The sequence below is a fragment of the Tinamus guttatus genome, unplaced genomic scaffold (assembly GCF_059628265.1).
Source record: "Tinamus guttatus ecotype Peru unplaced genomic scaffold, ASM5962826v1 Tinamus_guttatus_pri_ptg000211l, whole genome shotgun sequence".
Taxonomy (NCBI): Eukaryota; Metazoa; Chordata; class Aves; order Tinamiformes; family Tinamidae; genus Tinamus; species Tinamus guttatus.
This window is the reverse complement of record NW_028288745.1, coordinates 6,523,527-6,536,200: the sequence shown is the minus strand read 5'-3', so window position 1 is coordinate 6,536,200 and position 12,674 is coordinate 6,523,527. Positions and strand designations below refer to the sequence as shown.

Here is a 12,674-nt window from a genome sequence, read left to right as displayed (position 1 = left end):
TCTTCAATATGGAAAACTGGGGATTCTGTGCTACTACTATTGCAGAACGGATAGCCTAGTGATAAAGCACAGACCTTAGTCTCTGCCTTTGCTTTGGATTTCTCAAAGCAGGTTTAGGGCCAGCATGTAGAACCATCTTTACCAGGTCAGTTTGGACATATTTCCCCAATAAAGCATTCCCCAGGATGAGTCAGATTATTTTATAAATGAGGCACGTAGCAGTATTATAAATTCATACTTTAAAATCTTCCTGCTCAGAAAGACCTTCATGAGACATTGTCCTTTAGCATTTGAGGTGCTTTTACATTCATTTTTGGTGTATCACAGTTGAACAGCTGCGGATATAGAGAAAACGTGCTCGATTCTTAGTGTTTTAATGCTCCCTTGTTTAGGAGTGGAGAAATCCCTTGCTTAGCTAAGGCCAAACAAAGCTATCAGGCACAGAGGTAATTAAGCCACAGACTTTGTGAGGCTCCCAGGACCTCATTCTCACTCACCAGAGCAGGCTGCCTCGCTGCTCCCACAGGACAGAGACAGACAGAAGAATGAGTACAGAACAATACTAAAGCCGAGGATCCTGCCAGCAGCGTCACAAGCAAGGTCTCAGCACCTCCAGTTTGTTCTTGGAGCCAGCAGGCAGGAAAATATTGTTAAGTTAGTGGCTACTGTAGCTGAGTTCTCCTGCCCTTTCCTATATCCCTTGCCTTGGGAAAGCAGCATTGCAGCCTGCAAGAATCAACCTGTGACCCTTTGCTAAAAATTCCCCCTGAATTGCAGGGCAGGGAAAACAGGCAGGCTCAGATGAAAATGCCCTCTTAAGGAGAGAGACCGTGACTACGTCCCTGCTAAACCAATAGCCGCAGGGCTGCCTTTCTGCATGCTCAGGGTGAAGCAGAATTCCCTGGCCTCAGGGCTGCGGCAGATGGGGGGGAGCAGCTCCAGTGAGCAAGCGAGGCAGGCGCGTCCGCCGGGCCGCTGAGCAAGGCGGCAGTCATGCCTGGCCCTGCCTCACCCCTGCCCTGCCTGCAGGGAGGGAACAGGAGGCGCATGCCCACAGCACGCAGGGAGATAAGGCACGACCGCGCTTCCTTCCCACTGCATTCCTCCCTCTGCTGCCGCATCCTGCCCTCGGCTCTGGGGGGATGCTAGGGAGATTTTTGGATGGCATTCCTGACATTTTGCAGGATTTTGCAGGACAGAGACATGCTGAGGAGGTATCAGTACAGCAGCTAACTAAAGACACATGGATCCAGGGATCACTGGCTGCATGGACCAAGCATATCACACTGCCAGTCTTTTCTGCTCTGTCCTCATGCACACACAAACGTATTGACCCCATGTCCTTTGGCAGTCACTTCCATGGATGACCATCACCTGATGATACCTCATGCTCCTGAAAGGCCAAGGTAAACCGAGCTCACCAGCTCCAAGAGAGCAGGTCCTCTACGGGCAGCCCGTGAAGTCCCCAAACTCCCTTTCTTGAGAGTCTCTCCTCATTTTGCAGGGATAAGCACCCCTGCATCATCAACCATGTTTACCTCAGCTGCAAAGACCCTGGCCAATAACTGCTGCCTCTCTGCTCCCTTCCTTGCTACTGACAACTGCTTTCTGGTAGCCCCTTTCCTGCTGCGAGTCTCCTCAGCTCTCCAGGGAACACATGGAAAATGATGGAGGTTTAGCTTGGACTGCAAGAAAAGCCACTAGAAACAAGAGGAAAAAAGGCACCTTAAATAATGTAAACTCGTAAGCAACTGTAACTGTCATTAATGCATTCCCAAGTCTCAAGTACATTGTGGTTCTACAGCCCTGCAGTGGTGAGGTTTAGTGTTTTAGGTATGAACTGTGTCTACAACTGAAGCCAGAAAAACTCTTAATTAAAAAAATAACAAAAATGAGAACAGCAATTAAAAAGGGATTACCTATGGTACAAGTTAGCAAAATAGGTGCATTCTCCTAAGCTGAGAAAAATAAAAAGAAACTCAGCCTGCAACTACAGGACATCAGTTTGATTTCAAAACTGCCTAGTCTGCTATCATAATAATCTGTCCTGGCACTGAGAACTTGCTCAGCTGAGAAAATCGCACTGGCAGAAGGGACCAATGGACAGAGTCTCCAGATTCATGGCATGTTTACCATAAAAATAATTAAGCTTTTTCATTTAGGGTTTGGAGGCTTTTCCCTTTCAGAAATACACAGCCTTTTCACCTCAGGGGCCCCTTGCTTTTCAGTGTGTTCAACTGAAGAATCAAGATTTTACACTTGCAGTGTAACAAAACACACCTGCAGTTCTCCAGCTCTTTTGAGGACAGCTCAGCTCCAATAGCATCAGCAGTACCACCATATTCTCTCAAATGCTAGAAAAAAAATCAGCATAAGATTAACTGGATTACTAGACATGGAAGAACACAAAGAGGAATCTTAATTACTATGATCATTTGTAACCAGTTGCATGAATTTGCAGATTACTTTTCTCTTTTCTCCCACTCCCCAGTTTCTTCCAGACAAGGGAAGGAAGGACTTGGCTCAGGAGGACACCAAAACTAAGTGGAGGAAGACCACAATGACTCCCTGATAAAGGAATCCTCCAAAGTCCTTTGTGGGAAGCAGCATTTATTCCTTCTCATCAAGGATGGACAGAGCAGCTTCCTCCACCTCTGGCCCAGTCTGTCCCCCTCCCAGGACCCAGCAAGGAACAAATAGTCCCAATTTTGAAGGGTTACCTCGAGCACAGGAGGTTCCTGCTCCAGTTAAAAGCGCTGTCAGAGCCACGAGCAAACACAGTAGCAGGTCAATGAGGGAGCCACTGTGGGAAGGAGCACTTGGTACCCAAACACAGCAATGATTCTCAGACAGGCCCAAGTTGGCTTCTTCCCTCTGCCTCCAAGGTGCATGAGACAATTAACTTTAGATTTTCCTCCTAAAAGGTGTCAAATAAAATAACTCTAGGACAGCTGCCTCCAAACCCATGGGATTAATCAAATAAGAGACAAGTCTTACAACTGAGATGAACAACAATGTCAAGTTCCATAGAAAACAAGACTCCAAAAAATCTCAAGGTGTAAGGGGTTACAAATATTCAGACTTTATTATAAATAAGAAATACTGTTTTATACATAAAAACTGCAAGTGTTGCATTTTGTTCACCGCCCCAGACAGCGAGACCACAGATTAAGGCAAAAAGCTGAAGTGAAGGCACATACTGAGGGGGCCACAGTCAAGAATAAAGTGATGAAGGAACTGTCACGTGTTCTGTGACACCCAGCACTCCATCAGCAGCTGTCTCATCATCACATTACGTAAAGAAATAACTGGACTTATACAATGAATAATGGCTGTAATGCAGTAGTGATTAAGAGATTGCTTATAAAGATTTTTTTTTTATTTAAAAATAAAATTCTGTTAAAAACAGCTTAAGAAGACAAAAAAGGGGGATGAGGTGGGAAAAAAAAGCAGGAAATCTTAGGCCTGAGGTCAGCCAGGGCATGCGTGCATCTTCGCGTCTGCTCTTCCCACAGCCTTGGCAGAGAGGTGACATGGTTAGGAGACAGCCACGCGACCAGAGCAGCCAGCCAGCAAATACTGATGTGAAAGTCCCACTAGTGTGGGCGAGCACAGGTAAACTCTCCTCCTAGGGTGGTACTACACAGGTTCACAGGCAGGGGGAAATGCCAAGCAGTTTTTGGTAAACTGTAAGGAACTCTAGGAAAACAGGCACAAGAGAGATGTAGGAAACGCTCCCCCACCTCTGTCTAGCAGCACTGTTTGAGGACGCTGTAGGCCTCCCACTAAGTTCTCACTCCTCGCACAGCGGTATTGATTCCAAGCTCAGTTCTCAGATCATCTTAACATTCGGTCCATCCTCCAAAATAGCGCTACGGCTCTGCACAGTCCAGCTGCAAACCCACAGCCACCCCCTCGCTCCCGGCACTTCCCTAAGCCAACACATACACACAGCTGGTTCCTGGGAGCTACAGCTGCCGGGACTGGCTTTGGAAGGAGGGCCAGGAAACATCTCATCACCCTACTGCAAAAACAGACAAACTGGTTATCGCTAATACCACACGACAGAGATACTGAGAACATGGGGGAGAAAAGGGAGCCCAGGCAGGGGGAATGCATGGCTCCAAAGGAATAACAGACAGGAAAATATATTCTGCACGTGATATGATGCTTATGAGGGAAAGCACGTAGAGGAGGACAGGCTGTGCCACTCTGGAAATATGGCTGAGTATTACACACACATACACACACAAAAGAGACTTCCTCACTCTATAATCATGATAAAAAAAACAAACAAAAAATCACATTCACACAAAAAATATAAATTTGAAATAATTAATAGCACCAGTGTGTGTCAGATAATAATTTCTTCCCCGCTACGCAAACGTACAAAGTTGCATAGTGTTTAAGTATAGATATATATTGAATCTCAAAGAGGAGAGAGAGGGGGATGTCCGACTGGAACCAATGAGGAAACTGCAGAGGATGCTCCCTTCTCAGATGAAGGTTAAAGGGAGGAGTGAAAGCTTCCCCACACTCCAATCCCAACACGAAGATTAAGTAGCTGGGAATGGCAGACACTAACTGGAGAGGAACTCTACAGGGAGGCAGTAGTAGCTGTGTGAAGTACTGCGAGCGCAGAATTGCCACCAGAGCAAGGCCTGAACTCTCTGTGCTGCAGTATTTTAAGATGACCAAGTCATCTGCAGCAAAAAAAGAAAGGAGGGTACTAGTAAACTTTGGCTCTTTCCATCAGGTTAAAAACAGATAAAAGATAAGGTGAATACCAGAAAATACAAAAAGCTACTATCCTCCTCCAAGAACAAGATTTATCTCTTCAAACTCTCTTTTCCACACCAAAAAACATTCAGCTTAAGGTTCAGACCATCTGTGAGAGCTCTCTGGGTGATAGCTTTTTTTTTTTTTTAATTTTATTTTTTTCTGGCAAGACTTCTGCTGCTAAAAAAAAAATAATTAAAAAACTGTCAGACATTTCTATCTTAGAAAGATATTCTGGCAATCCTATAGCAACATCTACACATGGGAACTCAGCTGATCACTTCCAGACCTCTCAGCTTGGACTACCTGGCAGGTAGCTGCCTCTAGCCTGGACACAATGTTTCTGCTCCACAGGCCAAGAGTAGTGCTGGCAAGTTGTATCACTCCATATTATCCCATCTTCCCAAAAAGCTCCTTTCAGAGGCCACATCTTTCTCAGAGCATTGCACCATTACAGAAAGAAGCTTAAAATCAGTATGTAAAAGGCTACCAATGGTTTTGATTGGCCACTAGTTAACAACAACAACAAAATCACAGGGTTAGAAGTTGAGGAAAAGGGATCTGAATGAGTGCAGCTATCTATACTGGCCATCACAGTAACACTTTGGTAGCCAACCCCCTTCCTTCATAGAACAGAGAGCTCTGGAAACAAGAATTTTACAGATCAGGGAAGAAGAGAGGGAAGAAAGTAGAGTTAGTTTTGCCTTGCTGAATACAGCTCACATGGTTATTTCTGAACCACCGTATAAAGAGTCCTGGACATTTTTCATCCTTGTGCTATCAAAGGGAAACTGTGTCTGAGAAAGGGGCAAAGGCGGAGTGCTTAGGAAGACAATTATATTAAAAAAAACCCTTTGATGCCCAAAGACGGATCATTTAATTTGCTTCTCTTTCAAAACTTTTCACCTTATCCTGATCTGAAAAGAAAATAGCCACTGCGAGCAGCAAAGAGTTGGGGATTTGAAGAAGGTAACGTGTGTTAAGGCACTCCATAGCCAAACAGTTGCTCCACCAGTCACTGGGGGAAGTCCCCCCACCCCCAGTGTACCCTTAGGGTTTCTCAATGGACGGGGTGTTAAAACAGCCAGAGGGCAAGGTCTTCTTGATGTCTTCCAGGTTGCTAATGTCTTTCAGGATTTCCTCAATGTCCCTGTTGTAGGCCTGTATGGCATCGTCTTGCTTCCTGGCTTCTCTCTCAAGGAAAGACACCTTCTGGTCCAGGTTGCTATCTTTCATCTGATCTTTGGCACTGTTCAGGGTACCCTCAATCTCATTCAGTTTGTTCAAGTCCACTGTCTCCAGTTGCCCTGAAAAGACAGAAGTAAACAGTGAAGACCATTAAAAAGTCTTTGACACACTGTTTTCATGTGTTTATACAACAGAGAGACCAAGTTGCAGATAAATGAGCTGAGACCTCCAATGGACCAGCCTTGCACTTAAGACCAAGACTAACTGAATGGATGACATCTCCAGTACACTTCAACATTCATCATCAAATCCACTGTGCCATGTGCAGTCTAACTCCAGGCAAACGCCCACAGTGAAGTAATCATGCTAGGCCAGGTGCAGTCACTTTCATGGGCAAGTAGTAATACTCCAAGGCACAATTATTCAGGAAGTAAGGGCAGAGCGCAGCAGTCTTACCTAGCTGATCCAGAAGGCCGTTAATGACAGCGAGCAAACTATTTACAGAGTTCTTTGCTTTTCTTGCATTGTCTTCTGCCTCCTGGGCTGCCTGTGACGCCTAAAACATAAAAATATTGGTAACACAATAAATGCAGTAAGGATTATGAAAGCCTTGCCTCGCCTCTCCTCTTCATCTATCTGCCAAGTCAGCGACATCTTGTACGACCCTCTCTGACAGCACTCCTGCACAGACATCTCTGTCGCAGTTCAGCTGAAAAAAGACAACTTGCAAATCATCAGTTTTCTGTAAGGAGGGATGTGATTCCCTGATAACTGGGCAGCATTTTGCAGGAAATCAGGACAGCATCAGCATGGCTTCAAACAGATTTTGGTTCAGAGAAGAGTGATATATTAAGAAAAACTGTCTCTCCAAGTGCAGCAGTGATCCCGTGCTAATGCTATTAGAGTAATTGCTTCTCTAGTCTCATGAGTTCCATCCCACTTAAACCCTGAAAGGGACAGAACGGTAACTGCAACTGGTGTTTTCTTTCCAAGAAAGGAGGTGGAGGAAAAAAAAACAAACTACAAAAAAACCACACACACCACAAAAAACCAAAACCATCTTCAGGATGGTAGGAAGCGAGCACCTTCTCACTACTGCAGCGAGCCGCCGGGATTACGTACCATGCCCGCCATCATCATGTCCTGATCAGCATCATCCTGCTTGCGCTTCAGCTCTTTTTCTGCATCTTGCAGTTGCTTCATCATGTCATCCACTTCTCTGGCCAGTCCAGTCACATCAGCGAAGGTCTTGTCAGCGTCAGCTTTGGTAGCAGCAGCATTCTACAGCCAACACAGGGGAGAGGATCAAAGAGGGTGGTGAAGGTGCACAGCATTCTTCTACCCTTTTCATCACAACATGCCAATTTCTTATCATGCTCTATTTTCCATTCCCTGAGGAGTTATAAATTTCAAACACAATTCAACAACAGTAGGTTTCACAACAGCCCAGCAGGAGAACATGTATGCACGCACCAGGAATACAGGAATGTGCCCAATTAAATGGCAACACCTCAGGAGGGCTGATTCCAGAGCTGCAAGCGACTCACCTTCTGAACAGAGCTGGCGATTTTCTCAGCATCATCCGCTTTAGCCTTGGCTTCCCTGGCATCAGCAGCAGCATTGCCAAGTGCCAGCTCTGCCTGGCGTGTCTTATCGTTGGCTTCAGCAATTGTCTGGGTAATGGCAGGGATCTTCTTCAGTGCCTCCTCAGCTGCAGTTTTGTTATCATTCACACGTTTGTCAAAATCTGAAAAAAAAAATCACCACTTGCTTCAGAAAAGCCATGGGACACTACTTTAGCCAAGTTACCCAGGCTATGCTACCCTGAAGTGAAAGGGAAGGAAAGCAAACTAGGATATGGGAATGCTGTTACATTTGTTATCTTAGAAACTCTCATGGCAGGATTGATGTCGGCATATATGGCAAGCTGACCATGCAGTAGAGGCAATGATCATGCATGGTGCAAAAAAACAAACAAAAACAAACAAACAAAACAACAACAAAAACACACAAACAAAATCAAAGATTCACTGCAAGTGCTTTCTCTTTACCTTTCAGGTTGTTGAGAATGGTATTGGCCTCCTCTAACGTGCCATTTCCCTTCCGAGCAGCTTCTTCAGCCAGAGCTTTTGCGGCATCAGCTCGAGCCAGGAGCTGATCTGCAGTCTAGAAAGAAATGACCTATATCAATGTATTCTTATTCTCTTAGGAACAGCCATCTAAGGCATATTAAAATGCATCACCTAAATAGCCTGAAACAGCAATGCAATACAGAACGCTAGGCATCCTCATGCTGGTGACAATACTTCCTCTGAAACTAGGTAAATTTGGCTCCTTTAGGAACACTGCCCTGAACATAAACATGACACTTTGAATACAAACATGATGCATAGCAAACATCTCCAACTCCATAAAACGGTCTCAAGGCCACTATTTTTTTTATTAGCTTTTTGAATCTCTTCTCCAGGAGGTCTTTAAATATTCTCATAAGTAATAAACAGCACTAAGGCTGAATAAGACCATTATTTTTTGTATATGGTCAGTTACTCCCTTTCTTTCGTCTTTTTTCCAGGAAAGAAAACTCTGCATGCAACTGACCTGCTGTTCTGTCTTCCCTTTCTCCAAGAGGTTTTTTACTTCCAACTCCTTTCCTTTCATGTCTTCTCTCAAGTCCTCGTAATCTTTCAGTTTCCTTGCAATTAACTGATCCAACTCCTCTGCTTCCTTCTTGATCTTATTTGCTTCATTCTGCATGTGGAGATCAGAAACAAAGGCAGATTTTCTGAGGATTAATAACACTAAAGAATTTTTGAACAAGTGGCAAACCACTGTAGTTTCTCATGTTCAAGATAGACAGTAGTTAATGTAAATTCCTTTAGAATTGCAACTCTGCATTCAAAGCCTCAAATACCACAAGGGGATGGAGAATGGAAACACCTTCAAGCATATGATAATCTACTGTAGTATTATGATCAAAGGAGTGGTAGCCAATCTGCAGATTTTAGATAGCACTGAAATTCTTGCACTTTTCAGTTCTAGTCAAGATGTTTGATAACTAACATTTGACTTTATCTTTCCTCCTTCAGAGACTTCAGAGGGGAGTAGGTAGGCAGGCAGCAGCTGAGGTACACAAGCATGCCTTGTGTGCATATTCACAAAAGTTCCACAAATGAGCAAAACACAATGTTGTCAGTGTCTTATCACAGCGCTTTCATGATTGCCATCGCTGATCTTTGGGCCATGCTATGCATCCCGTTGGTTACCTCTAGGCCTGCGGAATCCACAGCAGGCAGACTGGTGAGATTAGCATAGATCTGCAAAGCCTTGTTGCCAGCTTCCTCTGCTTCTGCAAGCACTTTGTTTGCCTGCTTCTCTAGATCGCGAGAAATGTTTCTTGCTTGATTATACCTTAAAACAAAAAACAGACAAACACTATTGTGATTCTTTTTCTGTAGAATTAAATATACCCACTGAGTAGAGAGGCTAGAACACCGAAAGATAACTCTCATGAAACCCAAAGCGCTAACGTTACAAAAGACGTCTCAATTCTCTCTTCTAACCCCTGGAAATAAAACCTCTTTTCTGTTACTGACTCACTTCTGGTTGAGCTCATCAATGTCAACTGCAGTCTGGTTCTCTCCAGCCAGGGTCTTCAACAGCAGTTGATATGCTTCTGTGGAAGTATCATTTGCTGCCTTGGCTATGCGCACAATATCATCAGCTTCTTGTTTGTGCCTGGTAAGTGTGATCAAAGAAAAACAATCAACTAGCAGTTTTATTCTCAGTTCAAACATTTTGTATTCTCCTACTTTTCCTTTCTTTACTCAGACTTGTATAACTGAAATATTTACAATGAGATGTTTTTTGAGGCAGTCTCAGCAACAAAGGGCATCACTACTCCAGCAATGCCCACAGTATCTGGCAAAGCACTGCTATAAATTTAGGAACAGCTATAGTTTAACAAGTCTCTAGTTAGGAGATCTCATGTTTGCCATCATTCTTACTGATGTACAGCTACATATACCTTAGGCCTCTACACCACCTCTACAGCAATGGAAAGTCATTAGAAATAATAACATTTTCCTATTCAGCCAAAGGAAAGGTGTTTCATATTAAGCAAATCTAACTGCACTTCCCTTTCCCAGGAAAAAAACAGGGCCCTTGATGTGGGCTATGAATATCATGTCTTGCCATAACCTACCGTTCAGCCAGTTTACGGGCCTCTTCTGCCAGAAGAGTCATATTGTTAGGGTCACCACTTGATTCCGGGGGTGTAATGGACTGGAAGAAAAACAAACAAACAAACATCACGATGACATTTCTTAAAACTGCTCTTTCATCTTTTATTCATCAGCCGTTTAAATATTCATTGGCATCATCTAAGTGCTTAGAGAGGTATCTAACGTTTTTCACTTCTCCATATAAGTTTTCTTAAGTCCATGTTGCTTCCACCAGTTACCCCACTGCAACCAAATATCTGCTATCTATTTAAGGTGTTTTAACTAGATTTCTTTGAGCAGAGGCTAAGATGCAAATAATAAAAATAAAAATAAAAGATCATCCAGAAATCTGTTTTTCTCAAACTAATCTTACATGCTCTTGAATGGGAGAAAAGCCGCTTCCCTAGCAGATTTGTTACAAACACACACACACAGGGAGCACAGAATAGCTTTCCCCCACAAAGGGATGGCACTAGGTTGTCACGTCAGAGGTCCCCACCCCACTCACCACGTTGTCAGCTGCCACCCTGGCCTTCTCAAGCATTGTGGAAGCTAATCCAATCAGGTCTTCTGTGTCCTCCACCAGCTCCCGGGCCTGCTCAGCCAGGCCCTCTGTCTCCTGCACCGTGTTCTGGATGTTGTGCAGCCTGCTGAGCTGGCTCACCAGGGTGCTGTTGATGTCTTTGAGGCGGTCCATGAGGCCCTGATCTACATCTGAAGCATATGACACAAAACAAAGGAAGCAAAGTTAATTGCAAGAGGAAGAGAAGTTACAGCAGCAGCTTACCACTGTTGGCAACACGTTGGTAGGTTAATCCCCTATTGAAAGGGGACTAGAAAAATCATTTAATAAGTCAGCCAGCTACCTTGAGATCAAAGTCATCATCAGAATGTGCATAAAATATAAGAAATGAAAAGTCATTAACTACCAAGATGACAGTCCTGCTGTGTTTTAATACAGATGGGGAATTTTGTGTTCAGAAACATGTTTTGCCTCTAACATCAATTAAAAAAAAAAGGCAGAGCTCAAGAGATACGAGACATTCAGCTACGATCCTTAGTTTAAATGGAGAGCTACAAGGCACCAAAATAGCACTTTTCAGAACACTAAGCAATCTGGTGGGATAACTAAGCTTGCCAACAGGTTTCTGAACTTTTCATTCTGATCACTGATTATATCCTATCACCTATGGGATTATATCTGGGGTGTAATCCCACCGATTATACCCGAGAGAAACACCATCTCAAGGTTTCTGTAAAAGTTCATAAGCAGCATAACCTACCGGTGCTACTGGTGAAAGCTGCAAAAGCACACGGACACACACCTATTTGCTACAAAAGCCTTCAGTTTTCTTATACAACGGTTATACAGAGAATGAGTGAAAAAAATCCTTTGCATCTAGAGAAGAGGATAACAACAACAAATGTGTCTTCTCCACACAGAGCTAGAGGCAGCTCTTTATTTTGCCTATTTTAGAGGCCACTGAGGAGAGCATCAAAGGAAAAAACACAACCATTGTTGTTTTGATAGTAATGTGTAACGTCTCAGTGGTATTTGAAATATCTGTCTGTCCTGATGCACAACACAGGCTTTAAGTAAAAAGCTCTGGATCCTAAGGGAGCAGGAACATCAAGTGAAGAGCCAATTTCATGTCATTCCACATTTGATCTCTTCAGCTTACCTTTACTGTTTTGTGCTTCCTGGAGCAGTTCCATAACGTCTCTTTCTGCCTGCTTCAATCTCTCTTCAAAAGCCTGATCAGTCACAGTTTCTTCTCCTGTACCAAGATTTGCTATAAGGCTTTCTAGTTCTTGCAGTCTCTCTCGCTGTTCTGCCACCTATGTGAAAGGGTCAGAGAAAAGATATGGAGCAAAATACATTAAAGCCTTCTGCTTACAGCAGGTGTCACTCAGACTCTACAAAAAAGCACCCCTGCCTGAGCAGGTATAGCAGAGGCTGATACCAACAGCAAGAAATACCAGAAGTACACTCTACTGTTCTTCATCAACCGTGGCAGCAACAGCAGGAGACAAATGCTCACATTCATGCTCTTACCTTGTCTTTTACTAGTCTGTAACATGCAGGACACTCTTGACAGCCGGGCCATGACCGATTGTAGAAATAGTTCTCCTCACACTGGTCACAGCGGTTCCCCACGAAGCCTTCCTTGCACTCACAGCGACCATTCTCCCCGCACTGCAGGGAGCGGGAGCCCTCAGGATCACAGTCACATGCTGCACAAGAGTTACATTTCAGTCAAACCAGAGGAGCTGCAGAATATCCTAAACTGCAGCCACAGGCTGTGCTGTGTAAAAGCACTAGGACACCAAAACAAGGCCGCAGCCTCACTCCTCATCTGCATTTTGCCACACACACAACAGCAAATGCGTTTTAGTTAGAATATTAATTTCATGTTAGACAGCATTAGTAGTCTTGCTATTGTATCTCTGAGGAGGCTTTTTAATTTTCTACCCGTTTAAATTGTA

General features: G+C 44.0%; 1 protein-coding gene across 1 annotated transcript in view; it reads right to left on the bottom strand.

Annotated features, from left to right (window-relative positions):
- Nucleotides 1-5,234: 5,234 nt before the first annotated feature.
- The window catches only part of LAMC1 (laminin subunit gamma 1), a 64,850-nt gene continuing 57,410 nt past the window's right edge, over nt 5,235-12,674 (bottom strand). The window contains exons 17-28 of the mRNA XM_088524457.1: nt 12,244-12,422; nt 11,870-12,026; nt 10,696-10,901; nt 10,169-10,248; nt 9,565-9,702; nt 9,231-9,375; nt 8,566-8,715; nt 8,019-8,133; nt 7,515-7,714; nt 7,090-7,248; nt 6,424-6,523; nt 5,235-6,086 (exon numbers count right to left, since the gene is read on the bottom strand). Coding sequence (XP_088380583.1) covers nt 5,830-6,086; nt 6,424-6,523; nt 7,090-7,248; nt 7,515-7,714; nt 8,019-8,133; nt 8,566-8,715; nt 9,231-9,375; nt 9,565-9,702; nt 10,169-10,248; nt 10,696-10,901; nt 11,870-12,026; nt 12,244-12,422 — 1,886 coding nt within the window. The 3' untranslated portion in view covers nt 5,235-5,829. The remainder of the gene's footprint in view (nt 6,087-6,423; nt 6,524-7,089; nt 7,249-7,514; nt 7,715-8,018; nt 8,134-8,565; nt 8,716-9,230; nt 9,376-9,564; nt 9,703-10,168; nt 10,249-10,695; nt 10,902-11,869; nt 12,027-12,243; nt 12,423-12,674) is intronic.